We start from the raw sequence: 20,554 nt of genomic DNA on the forward strand, positions 1-20,554 counted from the left end.
GAAAGAGAAAAGAAAGAAAAAGATGAAAGAAAGAGAAAGAAAGAAAGATAAAAAGAAAATTAAAGAAGTGTTTCTTTTTTAAGTGACACTTTCCTGTCTCTGTTCAGCCTCATGTCTCTTGTGTTTCATGCCTTTTGATATCATTCTGGTGTGACCACGCTCTGCAGAGCAATAAGTTATCAACAGATGTTCCACAATTCGTGGTTTTTCACAAAGGTTCTACTACTAATTTTTTTTGTCTTATACGCCATTCATGTTCAATTCTCCAGACTTCATTTTGATGTGTGTCTAATGCCTGTATAAAAGTACTATAATAAGAAATATTTAAAGGTTTCCTACAATTGGTATTGTAACTAGAGTAGTACATGATCAGAGCCTATTGGGAATTCTAATTAATTGAATTTTTAAGAGGCAGATCCTGAAAGTATAATTTTTTAAAAGTGATTTATTAGATGAGTTATTAGAAAGAACCCAAAGGAAAATAGGGAAGTGGGGCAGGGAAGAGAAAGTAGCCATGCTCAGTACAGTATCAAGCAAAGTTCCACAGAAGATAAATTTGGCTCAGTCCTATAGCTCTGGAGAGAATACAGGTCACACCTAGAGTTGTCCCACAACCAGGGACATGGAAGCTGGAGAAGTTATACCCTAGAACCTAGTCAGTGATTGGTTAAGGGCTCTTCCTGGGGGCATGTAAATTCCTAGATACTTTCAGTTCTCTCTTTATGAAGATAAGTTAGCTATAGCAGCTTGATGACAGTGTCCAAAAAGAGATAACATGTACTGGCTCTTAAGGGTGCAAAGTACATAAGAATCTGGGGCAGAAGATGAATTAGAAGGGATATGAGTCTAGCACTGACATTTTCTGCTACATTATTCCTCTAAGAAAAGTATGTCTATATAGGATACCCCATTTCTCCTATCAAGAGGAGAAAATGCTTGTCCAGTAAGACTTTAATGTTGTCACTGAATTATTTTTCCACGGAAAAGGTGGAATTCTTCCACCTTCTCCAAAAGGCTGGACTTGTTCTTTTTACACCCACATAATTTGGCCACTTAAAATGGAGATGCACTTCTGTAAAGTAATAAATACCTAGGCTGCAAGGGAATGATCCAATTAGATTTGTGCAAAAGTAATTGTAATTTTGCCATGACTTTTAATGGCAAAAACTGCAATTATTTTTGCACCTACTTAATACAATATCTGTGAAGTCAGAATTCTTTTCCTGTAACCTGGAAATGAATCTCAGCTCTGTCTCTTTAGCTTTAGGAAAAGTAAGTGAAATTATATATACATATTATATAGATAAACAGTACCTGGTACTCTGTATTGTACAGGTACTGTTAGTCTGTATAATATATGCATATAAGGTAGTTATTTGTTGTGATATTATTACAATTATCATAATTGTCAAAATGTTAAATTAGGTATTTAGTTATATAAAAATGACATCTGTCTTCACAATTGATATAGAGAACTAAGATAAAGCAGTGGGAAAAATACACAATTTTTACTTCTATTTTGTCTGAATGTTTTAAATTAAAAGCTTTTTCAGTGGTATACTTTGCATGTATTTGTCATAAATCTCAGAGATTTGCTGTCATAAAAAGATAATGAATCATGAATTCAGACAAATATTAGAGCTTTTTATTTTCTTTGTAAAATTTTTTTCTTAGAAAATTTTTGTTATGCTGGTAATGCATGCACATTGTAGGGAAATAATGAAAATTAGAAATAAGTCGAAAGGGGAAAATAAAAGACATTTATATCAAAACTATGGGTATAGACAAAAATTTCACATGCAATACACACAACATTTGTATTTTTAATTGAATAATACCTCACATTCTATAAAATTCACTAGACATTGTGAATATCTATGTGAATAAATTTTCTTCTGGAATTTCATTCTTATTGGTGTGATACGCCCTAAAATGAATGAAAAAGAACATCAGTTATCTGAGGTTAATTGTTGCCAAGAATATACCAATTTATTGAAATGTCAACTTAAATTTGTAGTAAGTGACAAGGCTTTTCAAAAGGACAAAAACTTAGTATATGACAATAATAAGTTTATTTTGTACTTAAGACAATTCAAAATTCAAGTTTTCACTGTAGTTGTATGCTAATTCTGAGACAAATAGATGAAACAAACATTGATTTGGGGCACATTTTCTGGCAAATATGTTTGAGCACATCTGATTTTATTCTTGTACTTTATCCTTGATGTACACAGAAGGATCATAATTTTTTCCAATAAAAATGTCTAAGGCTTAATAAGTTTTCTTGCTTGAAGCTTCTACTGAGTCATCCCCAACTTTCTGCAGTTGTTTACTGCTCAAACTCTTCAAATCTTTATTTGCCAACTGCTTTGCATGTAATTGGATGAGTCTCCCACATTACTTCTGCTGACTTGAAGAATTTCTGCCTCTTCTTCAAGGTTTACAAATTGACTTTGCAAAATGACTTACTACCATTATTATTAATAATTTGAAATATAATTAGAATAGAATTATTTAAACCATCTGAAAATCTATAAGGGAATGAAGAATGACTTGACAAGAGGAAAGGAGAGGTGTTAATGTGAACCGACTGGGAATTCATTTTACATATCATTAGTTTAGTAGTGGATATATTCCTTCTGGAACTTTGCTTGCAGCCTGCCTGTTCTTACATTATGCCTTCTAAACTATTAATTTCTAAATCCATTTCTTATTGTTAAACACTTCGTTTCATTTATTTTAACATGCGTTTTTGATCCTTTAAAAGATACCCATATTAGACTAAAAATAAATACGAGAAAGCAGACTAAATTCATATTAATAAGTTACTTTATTTACAAATTCTGTATAACAGGAGACTGTGTGCAATGTAAATCCAGCTTTCTTATTTTTTAAATAGTGTATAAATGAGAACTTTTTTGAGAATCATAAATCCTATTTACCAATTCATATGGGTCTAGTTTATAGTGCTAATTTCCCTGGATAATTTAGCTCACCCATCACATGTCTTCAGTTACCTATTAGTACCAGTTTAGCTATAGAACACTACATTTTTTGCCATAGAAACTATAAATATATATAAAGCCTGCCTAGTCTTAAATGTCATGTTCTCACAAAGAATTTCCTGACCACTATAATAAACTGACATAATCTTATTATATCTCTACACCCTATTTCTTTTAGTTATTGCTGTTTGCAACTATATTTGTTTTTATTATTTGTTTATGGTATGTTTTTCCACTAGTCTGTAAGCAACATAAGGGCAGAGGACATACCTATTTTATTCATCAGTATTTTCCAACACTGAACATAGCACCGTGACTTGCATATGACAGACACTTAATAAAGTGTTAAATAAAAGACTGATTGAGTGAATGGTGAATGATTGCACGATCTGGAAACTATTCATAATGCAATAGATTATTAGAATATTTTTCTTGAGAGTTATTTGTAAGGATGCTCTTGTTTTATTCTGCTGTCATAAAGACTACACCATCTTCTATTCTAATGAGGTATAACTGTTTAGTCCAGTCCCTGATATTAGTTGGAGAAGGTTGGATGGAAGCCCGTTGCCAGGAAAAGTCAAGTACAGCACATCCCAAGCTATCCTTGAAATACCGAACTTTCAACCAGAAGATGAAGGCTTTTATGAGTGCATTGCAAGCAACCTTCGAGGAAGAAACCTTGCAAAGGGTCAACTCATTTTTTATGGTAAGCTAATTGAATTTCAAATGTATATAAAAAGTTGGTAATGCCCTTCATAATAAACTGTGGAACTCATTAGCATGTTGTGAAAAAATGTCATGGGGAAATAAGGAAGGCATATTTCCAGGTTTAGATGCTTAATACAATGATTAGCAGATGGAAATGACCACCTTTAAAATATGGTTTTAATTTTAGCATGGTCTTTGAATGCTATTGTTTATTATAATTGCCTTGAAAATATCAGCAGTATCCTGTTAGAGCCATAAAAGTTTATAATAAAAGGTAGCATGAACTCCCATATATTTCCCATAACACATTCTGCAGCAGATTATAGCAATCTTAATTCTAATACTAAGTAGAATTTATAAATGAAGGAAAAAATGGGGAAAACATAATACTGCATGGTGGTTTATGATAATTGTTTCTATTTTTATATTTTGCCTACCCATAAGAAGATAATGTAAAAATAAGGTGATTTCATTGTTAAAAATTATGTTTGTCTCAGTTACCAAAATCTCTCATAAACTTAAGTGAGATGATGAATGCATATATTATCTAAATGCTGTCTTTGTGTCTTCTTTCACCCAGGCTTGAAATTTTCTCTTACTTATATTAAATAAACCATAAAATATACCTCAGAATTTTCAAAATGTGGTGTACTATTAAAATACTTTTCACTTCTTCAGTAAATTCAATATATCTATATTAGATAACTTTAAAAAAGTATTTGTATGTGGCCAAAAATACTTTCCTATGTGACATGTTTATAGTCAATGATAAAGTAATTGGAGAAAGTGTGTGTGTGTGCATGCACGTGCGTGTGTGTGTGTAATAACTAGAAAAATTTAGGATACTGTAATTACTCCATAGGAATGCTGATTGATTGTCCTGTGGGGAGAACATATTGTATGTCTGTAATATGATTTTCCATTTTCTTTAGAATTTTCAACTTTAACCTGCAATGAAAACTACTATTTTATATATAGAATATGATTTCCTACTCATTGTTCTCCTACTGTTGTAGCAAAGCTAGCCAAGAAAAACAATATGTTTTTTTTCAATAGTACCTACACTTTAAAAGAAAGTCTTTGGAATTTAGCATTCTTTGTAAATAAAATAGGATGCAAATGAGAGTTTTTAGTAGAAGTAAAATGTTGAATGCTTTGTCTAGTTTTAAAGACATATTTTCCATTTTTATATTTCATATACAAAGATAGAACCAAAAAAAAAAAAAACAAAGATAGAACCAAAAGATGAACCAGAACACAAAGGTATCCATCAACTGGAAATCAATAATAAAGTACTTTTCTCTTTACTGATATAGCAAATGTTAGCTTACATAGTAATTTTATAAACATTCATTTGTATAATTCTTAATCTTAAGAAGTAGAAATCTTATGATTAATCTTTAGAGGTAGAAACAATCTTCAGTGATACTATAAACAAAAAATTCTTAAGTTAATTTTGCAGAATCTCAGAGATAGTGATTGTCAGGTTCAAGATCAGAACCTTGAAATGCCTTCTGAAACTGGACTGTGTCCTAGCATTTCAACATGGTCATCTAAATTCATTGTACTATATCTCATCACAACCAAATTAGCCATTTAATGAGCCTGAAATGGTCCTTGTGAGTAATAATGGATACCTGGTCAATAGCATAATCATTATGCTTCTTAGTCACATATTAATTCATTTTCTGAAGTGTTCCCAAAAGAAAAGAGAATTGACTAATTACCTCAGAGTTGAATAATATGTGAGAAATTCAAGAAAAGAATCTCTCAGTCTCAATTATATTGCTGTGTTTACATTATAATTCAGAACCAAGTAATATTATATATCCATATATATTGTTATTTTATAACCTCCAAATGAAATCTCTAAAGTATTATTCATCATAGAAAATAGAACATGTTCAGAAGAGTTAAGTGACTTTTCATAACCAGTCAATATGGCAGAAAAAAATCTAAAACTCAATATGGTAGACCCCAAATCCTACGCATCTTCTCCCATGAGTTTCCTACCTAGTTGAAAATTTAAAACTTTGCTCTCCAGGATTTTAATCATCCAAAGAATGTGCACATTAAATAAATGAATGTGCTCTAAAGCTACAATTATTGCATTAAGTATAAAATCAGATATATCTGAAACCTTTGTAAGCTATGTCAAATTATATAGGAGCATGCATTTCTTTTTCCAGATCAAACATATATTAATTAGGGCAATTTCTAAACAAGTACCTATGAATTATATAATTTTATTAATCATACCCAGAAACATGATTTGATTTCATCAATACACCCAGTTCTTCTAAGTTTTGCCTTGATTTGTCCCTCAAGGCTTCAGGAAGCATATTCTAAAATGGGAAGTTGTTCTGATTTCCACAGGAGGTAATCCTAGGCTTAATTCCCACCACCCAAAGACATCATGATTGCTTTTAATCATTCATAGGCTCATTGGAGGGTCTTCTGTCTTGGAGGGGGCAAGTTTTGCAGTAGAAAAACTCTAGAAGTCAGACGGACTTGGTTTTTATATTGTATACAATTTTGAACCCTTTTGGCCCGACTTCTTATTACTTGAACTGTCTCTACAGTGACTAGTTCAGCACTGTGTTTTGTAGGTGTAACCTGAAAGAGTGTTGTCTCAGTTGCCAAACTAAGTACATCTTGTTTCCTGTTCTGGGTTTTGTTTGGCTTCTTCATGAGCTTACTCAGCATTTAAGCATGCACAGAGTGGATGTGCCAGTAGTTTACACCTGTGCTACCCTTAGATGACCATGAACGGGAATTAGTGAATAAATGATTCCTTTTCCTTTCCCTGGGTAGACAGCTCATAAAGTCTCCTTAGAAGTTGGCATGAGATAGAGAAAAATGGATCATGTTGGTGGTCAACTCAGTAACTCATCCTCGCATTGACTTTTTTTTAACTTTCCTATGACTATCTCTTTTCCTGATACTTTTCCCTTGGGCTAGCATTCTCAAATAAACACGTGGAACTCAAGCCCTTTACTTAGGTTCTGCTTTTAGGGTTCAAATTTTGGTTTCCTTGTTTTCTACCATGTGGTCTTGTACAGGTTACCTAACATCTTTGCAAGAATCCGCTGAAAAGATTGTACAGGGAATTAAGTGCAATTACAAATATAAAGCATCTGGCTTGCCACAGCCTGAGAGTCTAAGGGAAACATCGTATACTTCTGTATATCCAAGGACATAACTAAAGGAGAGGGATTAATTGGCACCTCTAGGCAGTTTCTAGTCAGCTCATGAAAGAGATATTTATGTTAAAACATTTAATTTCCAACTAGCCTGTTTCCATAAATAATGATAAAAATAATACAATCTTACTTTCACATCAATTATGCCAGTTGCTTGTTGCCTTAGTACTATGAAGAAATTTCTCAAATTAGAGAAAATTTGGAAAACTCCCACCCAGGATTAAAGTAAGATATTGAACCTGTATATGACTCCAAATGTTCCCATTTCTTGTCAAGAGTTTTATCTAGAAAAAAAGAATATTGGATTATCTTTCTACCAAAATGTGAGGAGGCTCCTGTTTGATTTATGCTTCAAGGTGTTGAGTTGTAGTTGTGTCTGATATAGGTACAGATTTATTGCTTTTAGTTTAGAACAAATATAATCAGTGAACTTTCAGATTTATTACACAGGTTCATATTTGATATACATTTTCTAACTTGACCTATGTTCCAATATTTAGCATGGACTTATTCCTTGGCCTTTTTCTACATTTTGACTTTTTCCCACAGCTCCCAAGTTGTTATACAGATGCAGCAAAATGACAAATGACAAACATTTAACTTGAGCCAGATGCCCAATGATACTTGCAGCAGAATTTCTGTCACCCCACATTGAAGCTCCTGCATTTCCCCTCCCTCAAATTATGTGTGTGAAATCCAACTGGACCCTGTTAGCCTTGTCCTTCTGATCTGTACAGCCGCTGGAATGTTGCATACTGTCTTGGATAATTGCCTTACCAAACAGTTGCACTTGCCTTTTTGAAACAGCTCCTCCAGAATGGGAACAGAAAATCCAAAATACATACCTCTCTATCTATGACAGCTTGCTTTGGGAATGTAAAGCTAGTGGAAAGCCAAACCCTTGGTACACGTGGTTAAAAAACGGTGAACGACTCAACCCAGAGGTAAGCAACTTGTTGATATTAAAAGTTTACCTACTCTACTAGGTAAATTTTGTTACTAGCAGTACTAGTAACTAACAGAAACAGCTAATGTTAAGGGAGTCTTTAGTATGTTCCAGGAAAGGAAGCATACACGGATTTATTTAATCCTTAAATAAACTTGCAAAGTAACCCACTTTTCAAATGAGAAAAATAAGTGTAGAGAAGACAATTAACTTTCACAAGATCACACAGCTAGTCAGTAATAGATTCATATTTGAATATCATCATTGTCATCGTCATCACTGACATAGATAACATTTATTGAACTCTCATACGAGCCAAGCCCTGTGTTAAATATTTTTCCATGCGTTATCTTATTGCATCCTGACAAAAGCCTTATGAGAGAAATACAATTATTCTTCCTTTATGTAGTTAAAGAAAATGAGTTTCAAAGAGGTTAGGCTACTTGTTTAAGGTCACACAGCACCTAGTAAATGTTATAATTAGCATTTTAAACTTTTATTTTGGTCTGATACCAGGACCCAATTTCTTAGTCACTACCCAACATCTTGGTTTTATGAAAACTGATGACTGTCTTTAAACCCCAAGGAAAGTAAAGAACTAAAGCAGTTATCCACATTTCTCAATTTAAAGCATACTTTCTTCTACAATACCTAGAAAATTAGTTTTTTTAATCTATTAAATTATCCAGATAATTGTGTTAATTCTTCATTTTACTTTGCACATGTAAGAATAGCCAGAGACACAAAGAACATCTGTTGTTTGGAAGCAGAATATAATGCTGTTCTTTGTTTTAGCATCAGTGGAATATTCTTCCTGCATGCCTTTTGCATATAACATTCTGTTTCCTCCAGCCTACTTTCCGCTTCCCTAGAGGATGGTAATACGTACCTTGAAATATTTAGTCTTAAGTTATATGTGTAGTACTATGTCATTATGTGCACTTATGTGCACTCAAAATTGTATTTCTATATCCTAAATGGTGTTCTGTAACAGATTTTGGCTGTTTAGGCACACTTCATAGTAGGTTATGTAAAGGAAGGACTTAGCTCCTCCAATTTAGTACTCAATTAGAAAATTATCACATCGTTACATTTCAAATGTTTTTGAAACTTTTGGAAAATGGAAAGCCAAGGCGATGTTCTAGTCATGAGATACATATCTAATATTATTGTTAGTCATGTTTTCTGGAATAATTTGGATGGTGGAGTATTCCAAATTACTATGTATACCAAATAACAGGAAGTTAACATACATTTTGTGCAAAGCATGCCAATTGTCAAATAAATGAGATAACATAAAACATACTACTAACCACTAAAATTATCCTAAACATATTTTCATTTTTTAAACTTAGAAGTGCTGCTCAAAATCTAGTAGTATATTAATACACCAAAGTATCAGATTTCATAGATATACACAAATGTTGTTTAATAACATATCCGGTTAAGAGAATGCTACATTAACAGACTAGCATCTTTGTATACCTTTTCCTTTATTAGGAGAGAATTCAAATAGAAAATGGGACACTCATCATAACGATGCTGAATGTATCAGATTCTGGTGTCTACCAATGTGCTGCAGAAAACAAATATCAGATAATTTATGCAAATGCTGAATTGAGAGTTTTAGGTAAGTCATTCATTTACAACCAACAAATTCAAAATGACGTTTTAGCAAGCTATAATTATACATAATCTGAACTCAATTTTTTTTTGTAAATTAGCAATTGCTGTCTCATTAAATAATGGGAAATGTCTAAATTAGCTTTTTACAAAATTAAAGGTGGTGATTATTATTCTGCTTGGGCAGCGCACTGGGGCTCGAGAAAAAAAGCCCACCACTGAGTGCATCCAAACCAGAAGAAGCTCTTCCAAAGCTGATTCTAGCATGAATTGTTGAATATCACTCAAAAAATATCTATTTTTTGTTACTAGCAGTACTAGTAACTAACAGAAACAGCTAATGTTAAGGGAGTATTTGGAGCTGAATATTTTCAGCTGCAAATTAAAAAGTAATAAAACTTATCACAATTCACAGTGACTAAAAGAAACAGTGTTTTATTTATCTCTTAACAAGAGGGGCATTGGCTGCCAGGTATGGCACCTCAACTTGACAATGTTATTCTTTATACCTTCCCTTCATGATGAAAGCATCATGGTTTAAAGATGGCTGCTGTAGTTACAGAAATCAAGTGTATCCTCAAGGCAGAAGAAGAGGGAGGTTACAGAATTTATCACATTTGTCTGTTTTATTAGAAAAGCAGAATTTCCCTTAGCTTCCACAGCAAACTTTTTTTTATGTCATTAACTAGAGCTCTGTCACATGACCATCCAGACATCAAGAGGAGGTAGAAAGATAAGTCCTTATATTGGAAAGTACTGAGATTAAAGCAATTTGAAAATGATATTTTGGGAAATCCAGCCAGTGGTGTCTGCCACAATAACTGACTCATTGATAGCTTTCAACCCAAGGCTTTCTTAGTGGTAGGAAGAACAAAGGAGATAAAAGAGAGAAAGGATCAAATAACAAGACACAGAGTTTTATGAGCTTATGGGTGATGAGCACTCATTCATTTGTTCATTCTTTCTATCACAGTTGTTTGATTGAATATTTATTATGTACTGAGCCATAGCAAAATGAAGTGACCTTTATCTTCACTAAACCTATAATTTCAGGGAGCAAAAAAATGTTAGATTTAAAATATGGCAATTCTTAAGGCTAAGAATTGAGTAGTTGCTATCATTGCACGTGATGAATTGAACATAACCTAAATTGAGGACATTCCCTTTAATCTAAGATCACAAGTAAAAATGTACACCAATCAAGTGAAGGGCAGAGAAGCAACATCTGAAAAGCCCAGAAGCAAGAGAGCAAGGCATATCTAAAAGAACTTCGGTTCACCTGAGCTTTAGATTAAAAATGGCGATTGAACACACGGATTCCAACATTCATGAAGTTGGAAAGATTTAAATGCACCCCTATAGCCTAATAATTTCTTGTCCTTGTGAACTGGCATTTGTTTAACATTTCTTTAGTGAGGGAAAAGCCAACATAATGATACAGTATTTCTGATTTATTTCAATGGTATTTTATTGCTAATAGCAAAAAGTTTTCTGATTTATTTCAGGGCTAACTGCAATAGAATACAACTGAAATAAATCAGAAATACATACATATATATATATATACACACACATGTATGTGTATATATATATATGTGTATGTATGTGATATATATGATCATTTTTTTTTTGCTGAAATAGACTTTCCTGGTCAGGATTAAAATCCTTCTTCAGTCTCTTTATCTCTTTGTTGTAAATGCTATCAGAAAAGTGACTTTGTCTAACTTTCATCTGCCCTACCAACTTGCTTTTGTTATTGCAATGACTACCAACAAAACAAAAATAAGTTACAGTTTTTGAGCCCATATTTTGTGCCAAGCACTATACTATAGTCTCCTGCAACTGTTATGTCATTTAATCCCCACACTATCTTCCTAAGCTAAAGTGTATTGTTATCTTCATTTTACAAACAAAACATAAGCTCTAAAATGTTAAGTCAGTATTTGGTCCCAGAATACCTTGAGCAAAGTAACTTGAAAAGAGGTTACAACTATAAATACTAGATTCTGTCTAGCATAGCAAGTCACCCCTTAAGTCACTACATGTTAATTGAGTAATTAAAAAATTTTGTTTTTAATTTTGTTTTTAGCCTCAGCTCCAGATTTCTCCAAAAGTCCAGTTAAAAAAAATTTATTTGTTCAAGTTGGTGGGGATATTGTTATCGAATGCAAACCAAATGCTTTTCCCAGAGCAGCTATCTCTTGGAAAAGAGGAACGGAGACCCTTAGACAAAGCAAAAGGTAAATCAATTTTTATTTTTTAAAATATTTTAAAGTGTTTATAATATAATATCTTTCAAATTTTTAGGTTTTAATAGGCCTTTCAAAATTTCCTCTTTTATGATAAACTTTCATGGCATATCCAGAGATGCCAACATTCTTGCATGATAGTAAAAAACAAAAAGATCTGATCAAATGAAGACCTGTTTGTATAAATTAGCTGCAGTATTTTCAGTGAATGCACTTGTAATAGATAGATTTTAAAAAATATTTTAAGACTTTTTTCTACATTCAGTTTAAAGGCTTTTTCCCGACCTGGCCTGCTGAGAAATCAGTGCAAAGAACATTTCACAAAGGAGAGAGACATTCACTGACACGCACCTGGTGTTGTGGTTTTTAAATAGTCACACAGGTGTTCACTCCATGACAAAATGAATTCACCACATGAAGAAATGTAGAGAGGTTCCTGTAGAGAAGGAAGAGAGGTTTCCTTCCATAACAGATGCAGTTGCAAAACCCTAGATCAGCACTGGCATGTTTTCTAGGAGATTTTGACAGGAAAAAAACAGGTGTTTTTCTCTACTTTGTCATAAATTTTATTCTATTGTACTGAAGAGCCTTGTATACATGAAGTGAGTAGACTACAGATGCTGCTGTCTTTAATGACTCACGCATGTTACTATATAATCAGATATACAATTAAATCCTAATGTGAATGAGCCATTGTGCTAAAGATATGAAAATAGTCCCTTTAGTTCAATGAGCTCTTCATCAGCATCATATGTTTCGTGACTTAATGCTTACCAGAACAGACAGGTAAAAGGCCAGGTGAAAGAAAGGACAACTGAAGTGTGTTAACAAATGATAACCGTTAGTCTTGGAAAAAATGACTGTTGAGTTCCATACCCAAAAGCAATAGTCACAACTGCAAATTCTGTCAACTGTTGCCTTGTGGGAAAATAGAACTACGTTTTTAGAACTTCCAGTGTTTCAGAGAAACCTGGAAATCTGCATTCTGGTATTGAATCTCCCATGCCAGAAAAGTGGCCATAGGCTGGATGCAGGGACACGATTTTATCACTTCTAATCCCAATATTTCATTTGTCGCCTTGGAAAAAAGATAAGAGGTTAAAACAAACAAAAAACCAGGGGTTTCTGTGGTTTGTTGGTTTGTGTAAAGTCCCATTGTAGTTATAGCTGCTGCCTTGAAGACCCTTTCCATTTATGGTGACGTGTTCCATTAATGAGGTATATACCAGAGAGCCCCTTCTAGGGCATTCTGTCTTCCCTTATTCTATACACTTCTTTACATCCCTGGAATAAAGCTTTTCCTAGGACAGGAATTATGTCAAATTTATCTTCGTATACCCTGTACCTTAACACAGAACCAAAATTAATAAATAGCTGCGGAATGAATGAATGAGTCAAAAAGGACTAATATTTAAGGCGTTGCCAGCTTTAGAGAAAGGTTGTTCTTGGGGAAATGCCTCAAGACTTAAGAACAGGTGCTGAACTAAGCTGAAAGGAAAGGTGAAAGGAAACATGTTCCTTGACTCAGTTTGGGTCTCTTCTGTGTGCATTTCCTGAGAGATTTGCTCCCCACAGATTTAGATGTGAATTCTTCTTAAATGTTTCCTCATTCATTCCTAAAATCTAATCAAGGTTTGAATACATGGCTGTGAAACAGAAAAACATAAGAGACCCTGCAGTATCAAACACAGCACCCTGTTCTAAGGGTCTGGACAAATTGATTAACAGTGCCTCGTTTAATAAAGTAACTCACCAAAAGAGCAGAATGATGACATTTACCTTCCACAAGCTGTAAAGGCCCAGAGGTAAAGTATGTGGGGAGGAGAAAAAAAAGGAAGAGGAAGGATTTGAGTAAAGCTAAGATAAAGAGAAAAAAAGCACAAATAAAACTGCTTTTTAAAACAACTTTTCAGGTTTTTGTTTTATTTTATTTTGCCCCATTTGGAAAAATTTTGGGGTCATTTTACCCTCAGCACAGTACTAATAGTCATATCAGTTCAGCATTGTCTCTCTGTGATTAAGGGAATGAGCACTGTGATTTCTGTTTATAGATTATTCTTTCATTCTATCCTTTCATTGCTTTAGGATTTCATTGCAGGTCTTAACAAAAGAAAGCATACATACAAACTAACAAACAAACAAATTATCTCTTGAATGTGAATTCTTAAATGCTGAAAATAATTGAGCTCCAACAGAATGTAGTAATTACAGTCACAATATCTCTGCATGGTATAGATTACATTGATCAGTAATTTTCAAAAGGTCACACAGTCAACTCCATAAGTCTATGTCCCTGCACACTTCCTAGCCTGTCCCTTCTTCTGATGCCATCTGATCTGGCTGGTTTTATTAAGTGCATGGCTTCAAGCTGTTTGTTGAGAAATACAGCATCTATGCTTCTGTTTGTGTTGGCCTATTGGCTTTTTTATAGTCTTATCACGGGACTTCCAAACAGATTGAAGTAAAAAATTAGAGTAGTAGTAAAAAAATAAAGAAAGAGAGGAAGGGAGGGAGGGAGGGAGGGAGAAAGAAAGAGAGGGAGGAAGGAGGAAGGGCAAGAAGGGGCACTGCTGTTTACTAGAGATGTAGTGTGGTATACTAAAAAGATTTCAGGCCCTACCCTACTGAGTGTATAACTTTGGGCAAGTCATTTGTCTTCCAAAGACTTTCATATATAAAATTAATTAGAAATACTTCATTTTCCTAAAAGAGAAGAGAAAGTCAAACGGTTCCTTCAAGCTTGTTCAGGCCCAAGGTTGATTATTTCTTCTACATCTTTGGTCTGAACCATTAGATGGTAGCCAAATTCTTTTTTCCCTTATCAGAACTCCCTCTTCTTTTTCAGAAGAGTGTTGACAGAATAGATCCTAAATCCTAGCAAAGTAGCTACATTTAGCTTTCAAATTGTCATGACTCTGGAGAAGATAATATTAAAGAAAGCTTTGGAGAAGACAATATTACAGTAGTAGTTAATTTCGCAAAATATTTTTTCTTACATTTGAACACATAAATAAAATTTATTTCATTGAGTATGTATGTATTCGTGTGTGTGGGGTGTGGGTAGATGGGTATTTAGGAATTGGCATCAGATTTCCAAAGCAAAGGAAATTAAATATATTAGGAGCCAGGAACAGAGTTTTGGGCATAAAGGTTGACTTTGCAATTAATTTTTAGATTTGATTGCAAATGCAAGGTTTATTGCATGTGTACATACACTATTCATGCTATATTTGAAAGGAGCACTAGAGGTAATCTAGTCCATTTTCTGAAATTACAGTACCAGATCCTAAATTCAAACACAGAATACTGAGCCCAGGACACATTTTTAATGCCATACCAGGCTGCTTATTTCACTTAAATAGCTATATATATGACATATATAACTTCTACCATCTCATACCTCTGCTAAAGTATGACAGAGTTGTATATGTAGGAAGAATAAAAGAGTCAGATAAAGAAAAAAAAAGTTCAAATTTTTACAATGATTCCAAGTAGAAATAGTTTCTGGTTCTTGACCTTGGAAATACCTATGTGAGGAAATGTACATTTTTAGTTTCTGTTATAAAACTTCTATATGGTACTGTCTACTTTGAAATTTCATTGTCACTAACTCTTGCAGCCAATAAAGTATAACTACCTTGAGTTGGTTAAGAGGGCGCTAAAGAAGCCTATTCAAAGTAATCAGACTGAATTGCTGACTTACAAAAAATGGCGGCAGTATATATATTTTGATAATTTCTTCTAGTCTTACATGAATTGAAACAGCTTCCACCACACAGCTAGTAAGTGAAGAAGCTTAGACTTGGTGCCAAGTCTTCCATCTCTGTATTCACGTCTTTTCCTTTCTATGGTTAATGGAGAACACATACACTCTTCAGTTTTTGAAAGGCTGTTGTCACATGATTTGAGGTAATTTGATGTGTTGCTAATTCAGATTAAGTAACATTTCCCAATACAGTGAACATGTTTATTATTAGACTATGCACTGTAATTGAATTCTTGGGTGTTTTAAGAGTTCTATTCTTAAAACAAGGATCTATATTCATAGCAGCCTGTTAGAGGAGAAAAGTATTTCTTGCACTAAAAATAGGTAGATGGCATTACAGCGTCCAAAGGCTGCCTGCTTTCCTGCTAGGAATGAATGGTCATGCAACATCTGTCTCATTCTTTTTAGACCTACCAGTGGTTTAGAAATAGCACTTACATTGAAGAGAAGCAAAAGGAATATTTCTACAGGAGAAACCAGGAAGCATTGGGAATTAGAAAACAAGGCTTGTGGTCCTAGATCGATTACTGATAAGTGGTATGACCTTGAATAGAAATGCTAGACTCCTCTTTTTTTTTTGAGGCCACTCTTTCTTGGATTTATCTTAAGATGAAATAATATGAAAACAATTTTAAGAAATATTAAACACTATATTCATATAGTGTCTGTTTGGACAGAGATTACATTTTAAAAATCAATAAAAACCCTACCTCAGGAGGTTAAAATTGGAAGTTCTATCTTAGTTATAACTTTACATATGTTTTAATGATTTGCTTGGGTGACCAAGTGACTTAGCCAAACATGGAAATTGCTGTGAATTGTCAAAACAACTAAAATGATTCAGTTAGTTGGAATCAGAATTTACAGAGATCCCTATCAGCTAGGCTGTAAGCTCCATGAAGACACTGAGCACCATTCTTTAATTCACCATCATAGGCCTAGCATCCAGCACAAACCTGGAATATAGCACACATTCAATAAATAATTTCTGTGTTGCTAAATTTAAAAAAGTTAAAGTTTAATTGGTTTAACTAACTTTAGGGATTTTGCAGCCAAACCAAAAATTTTAATAATGAATAGACCCATGGTATGAATATTCATGTATTAATTTCTTTGTTCATTCTGCATGTATTTGCTGAACACCTACCATAACCTAACTGGATGCTGGGGATAAAATGTTAAACCAGATAGTCACATGACATATAACATTCTTCTTGCCTTTTCTTATGATAATGTTTTTCTTTAAAGTTATTTGAAGTCAAATATCTGGGTTGAAGTCCCAATTCTACTTCTTAGTTGATAACCTCCAGCAAGTCCCACGTCACAGGTTCTCAATTGGTTCATTTCAGAGAAAAATAGTACTTGACTCTCTGATGAGGTTATATGAGACTCAAATAGTGTGTGTGGAAGGACAGGTGAGCTATACACACACTGCTACATTGGATGTATTTATTGCTGTCATCGTGACTTGTATGCATATCCCAGTTGTGCATGCTTACCTCTGGCAGCAAAGGAACAACCATGGAATGTCAGGATGAATACAGATTAGTTTATCTCTGCAAGGCATTCTCAGGCAACTGAGGGAATCAATTTCACATCTGCTAAGTTTGATTAATCACTTCTTTTTTTCCTTGTGGATCTACTTAGCAAATGAACTGACAGAAATCAAAGTCCTAGATTTGTCTCCTTATGCCCAGTGACTGCTGGCTACCTATTCAGGGATCACCTCCTGAATTTAATAGGAAATGTTAACCCACTGGAGAGACAGTTCAATGTTGTTCTCTGACAGGCAGCATTAAATGCAATGCCTGAATAACCTGGGGTTTGGTCATAGTGGACACACGAGCTTTCATCAATAAAAACAAAGAGATAGAGAAAAGAAATTTTGTCCTATTATTGAAAGAATAGTATTATTCGGTTGAATCTGGTTGGGTGTAGTAGCTCATGCCTGTAATCCCAGCACTTTGGTAGGCCAAGGTAGAGGGACTACTTGAGCTCAGGAGATCAAGACCAGCCTGGGCAACATAGTGAGACCCTGTCTCCACAAAAAAATAAAAAAACAGAAGAAATGAGCTGGGATGTGGTGGCACACTCCTGTGGTGCCAGCTAATGGTTGGGTATGTGTGGGGTGCTGAGGTGGGAGAATAACTTGATCCTAGGATGTTGAGGCTGCAGTGAGCCATGATTGTGCCACTGCACTCCAGCCTGGGTAACAGAGGAAGACCCTGTTTCAAAAAACAAACAAACAAACAAATGAAAACTGAATTTATAAGCAATTGACAGCATTTTCTCTCACTTTCTTAAAAAAAAAAGTCTATTGTATTTTGCCCTGATTTTTTTCAAATGAATAAATAAAATAAAATTCAGCTAAAAGTCAAACAAATTGTTGTAAATATTGACAATAACCACTTTAAGCACTTTTTATATGCTGGGTGGTGTAGCAGGCACTTTACATATCTCAAAACATTGAAGCACATTTTTTTCATAATCAGATATATTTCTGAGGATCACAGTTGTCACCCATTATATGATTAAAATTTGTGTCATTTTTACCCCAATAATCTCAAAGAGCTAAATACAAAGGCATTTTGAAATTTACAGAGAATCAAACTGACTCAATTACAGAGATTCTACCCCTTGGCAATTGGTTTCAGAATGTGATCGTGTATCTCAGAATTGAAGTAAGTGGATAGCTGAACTCTCTGGAGTCATTTCCATTACCTTTACCTACTTACCTTAAGTATATATATTTGTGGAAAGGTGTTTTCAAATGATGGATTCTGTGTGATTTATCCTACAGTAATGCCACTCTTAAAATCTGTGTGGCCCTGGGCACTTGGCAAATGCATGTACCTTGTGGGAAAGAGTGAACTCATCAGGTGGATTGGAGTCTTACTCAATTATTGAACAAGCAGTGTTTCTTCAATATTTTTGTCTTCAAGTCTCAGAGTTAGAGTAAACTCACTGCACTTCCACCTGTCTGGCTCCACAACACCCAGACATCTTCCTCTTGGACACCATATTCCATTGTGGGAAAACTACACAAAGAAGGTGAATGATGGTAGTGAAAGTGGAAAGCAGGGAGAGGAAGCCAACGTAAGAAAGAAGGAGATGAGGGAGAAAGATGAGAGAAAGAATCAGGGAATTCCTCATGATAAGACAGAAGTGCTAGTTATTGAGCAAGTCACTGGATCTTTCTTTACTTCATGGATAAAAAGGTCTCCTTGGGAAGGCCTGTTTGAAAGCCCTTAGCATAATGCCTGACAAAGAAAAGGAACAGGAAAACAATTAGTTTGTCTATTCTTCTTGTTGCTAAATTATGTGGACAAAGCAGTTCTTCTAGTTACACAGCCCATTGCCCTATACTTAGCTACCATGACCTTTTCTTCTTGGAGGTTTTGCCCAATCATCTTACCTTGTGGAGGCACCAGCTAATGGGAGTCTGGCTGCCTGAATGCAAGACAGCCAATTATATGATTCTCTGTCCCTGTCTGACACTTCTCTATGTATTCTACAATATCTACCTTCTAAATCATTACTGTTCCTTTTGCTTTTACCTTTACTCCCAAGTGCTTAGTCTTAATAAAATATCTCCACTGCACATGCCTTTTCAAGGCAATATTAGACATTACGCAGCAACTGCAAAGCAGGCTTCTCTACCCCTTCCTCCTCCTTGCAGACATTCCTAATGGAACAAGCAAATAAACTTAATTTTATTTTGTATCACCAACTACTTAATGTAATAGTGCTTAGTACATCAGGTAGCATAAGTATCAAATAAGCAAATGAACCATATGTTCCGGTGTTTAAGGAAGAATGGCAGTCTGCATAATGCCAGGCTTATTACAATCTCCCTTCTGTGCTGCTTCTTTGTAATAAAATTTTAAATTGTTCATACTTAACTCCTGATAGCCTTGTTAAGGTGAGCCTTTCCAAGGGAATACATGTTGAAGATGTCAAGTGCCATATGATAGTCTTGCCTGTGTCACACAAAGATGTAACAAGCTAAAATCCTGCATGTGCCCCTGTCAGTCTTGCTTTCATTTTCCCCTCTTGCCATCCAGTCCTCCTTTCTTTATTCTTGCTGGCCTCCACCGATCTGGGGCACTCACCTTTCACACAGTGCCTGCAGAACCACCCACCTGCCATGGCCTGAAAGAGCTCCGGTTCATTAAATATATAAAGCCTGCCTTTAAATCCAGCCTGCCTAACTGAGTATGTGCTGTTTTACCCTGCTGCCTTGTGTTGGCCTATTACTGCTCTAGTCTCCCTCCTCTGTTTTCATGATGGGTAATGATATCCTGTGGCTTTCAACAAAAGGTAAATAGGACAAAGCAAAGAAGTTTCACAAAATAAATGGCGTCTTATAAATTCTTAAACTGTATCTTACAACAGAAAATGGGTAGGCTTCCTTGTACAGTGGTTGTGAATTCATGGGCTGCTATATCAGTCGGTTTCAAATTTGATCAAGCATAATAAGAATCTTGTGAAAATTGTGAAAAATACAGATCCCAGAGCCAGGCTCATGATTTTGATTTAGTGGAGGTGGAGTAGGTTAAGGAATCTGAATTTGTACAAGTGCACTCCCTTTGCCTTCAAGAGAGGCAGAAGTTGTTGAATATCACATGGAGGAGCATTTGTTTGGTGCATGCATATCTACTTAAATAGAAATGTGCTTCATTTTATCTCTGTTCCACCCCAGAAGTTTGCTTCCTATCCTAACAGTTCAGCCGTTCATTTAATCTCACTGTTGAAGAGATGTAAATCCATAGTTCTCTCACGTTTTGAAAATATGAATATAATTGGCTGTAGAATGGTATCTACTTACTTTTACCCCTTGCTTCTAATTTCTGAGTGACATTTATATCTTTAAAATTTTACATAAATATTCAACAGCAATAATTTTATAGAAAGAAAAGGTCAATTATTCATGTAATTTATACAAATCACCTTTTGTTCTTGGTTTGATTTTTGAGAAAAGAAGTGGTTGCTTGATATATTTTAAAGTATAATATCCTTTTTTATTTACTTAAAACGAAAAAGTTTGATGACAG

At 34.5% G+C, this 20,554-nt stretch overlaps 1 protein-coding gene across 2 annotated transcripts in view; it reads left to right on the forward strand.

The window, feature by feature from the left end:
- The window catches only part of CNTN6 (contactin 6), a 320,026-nt gene that overhangs the window by 232,906 nt on the left and 66,566 nt on the right, over positions 1 to 20,554 (forward strand). For both annotated transcript variants that reach the window (XM_012468488.2, XM_012468487.2), the window contains exons 8-11: positions 3,527 to 3,711; positions 7,724 to 7,860; positions 9,363 to 9,492; positions 11,575 to 11,725. In XM_012468488.2, the coding sequence (XP_012323911.1) occupies positions 3,527 to 3,711; positions 7,724 to 7,860; positions 9,363 to 9,492; positions 11,575 to 11,725 (603 nt within the window). The remainder of the gene's footprint in view (positions 1 to 3,526; positions 3,712 to 7,723; positions 7,861 to 9,362; positions 9,493 to 11,574; positions 11,726 to 20,554) is intronic.

Source organism: Aotus nancymaae, unplaced genomic scaffold (assembly GCF_030222135.1).
Source record: "Aotus nancymaae isolate 86718 unplaced genomic scaffold, 86718_ANA_hifiasm-v0.15.2.pri h1tg000046l, whole genome shotgun sequence".
Taxonomy (NCBI): Eukaryota; Metazoa; Chordata; class Mammalia; order Primates; family Aotidae; genus Aotus; species Aotus nancymaae.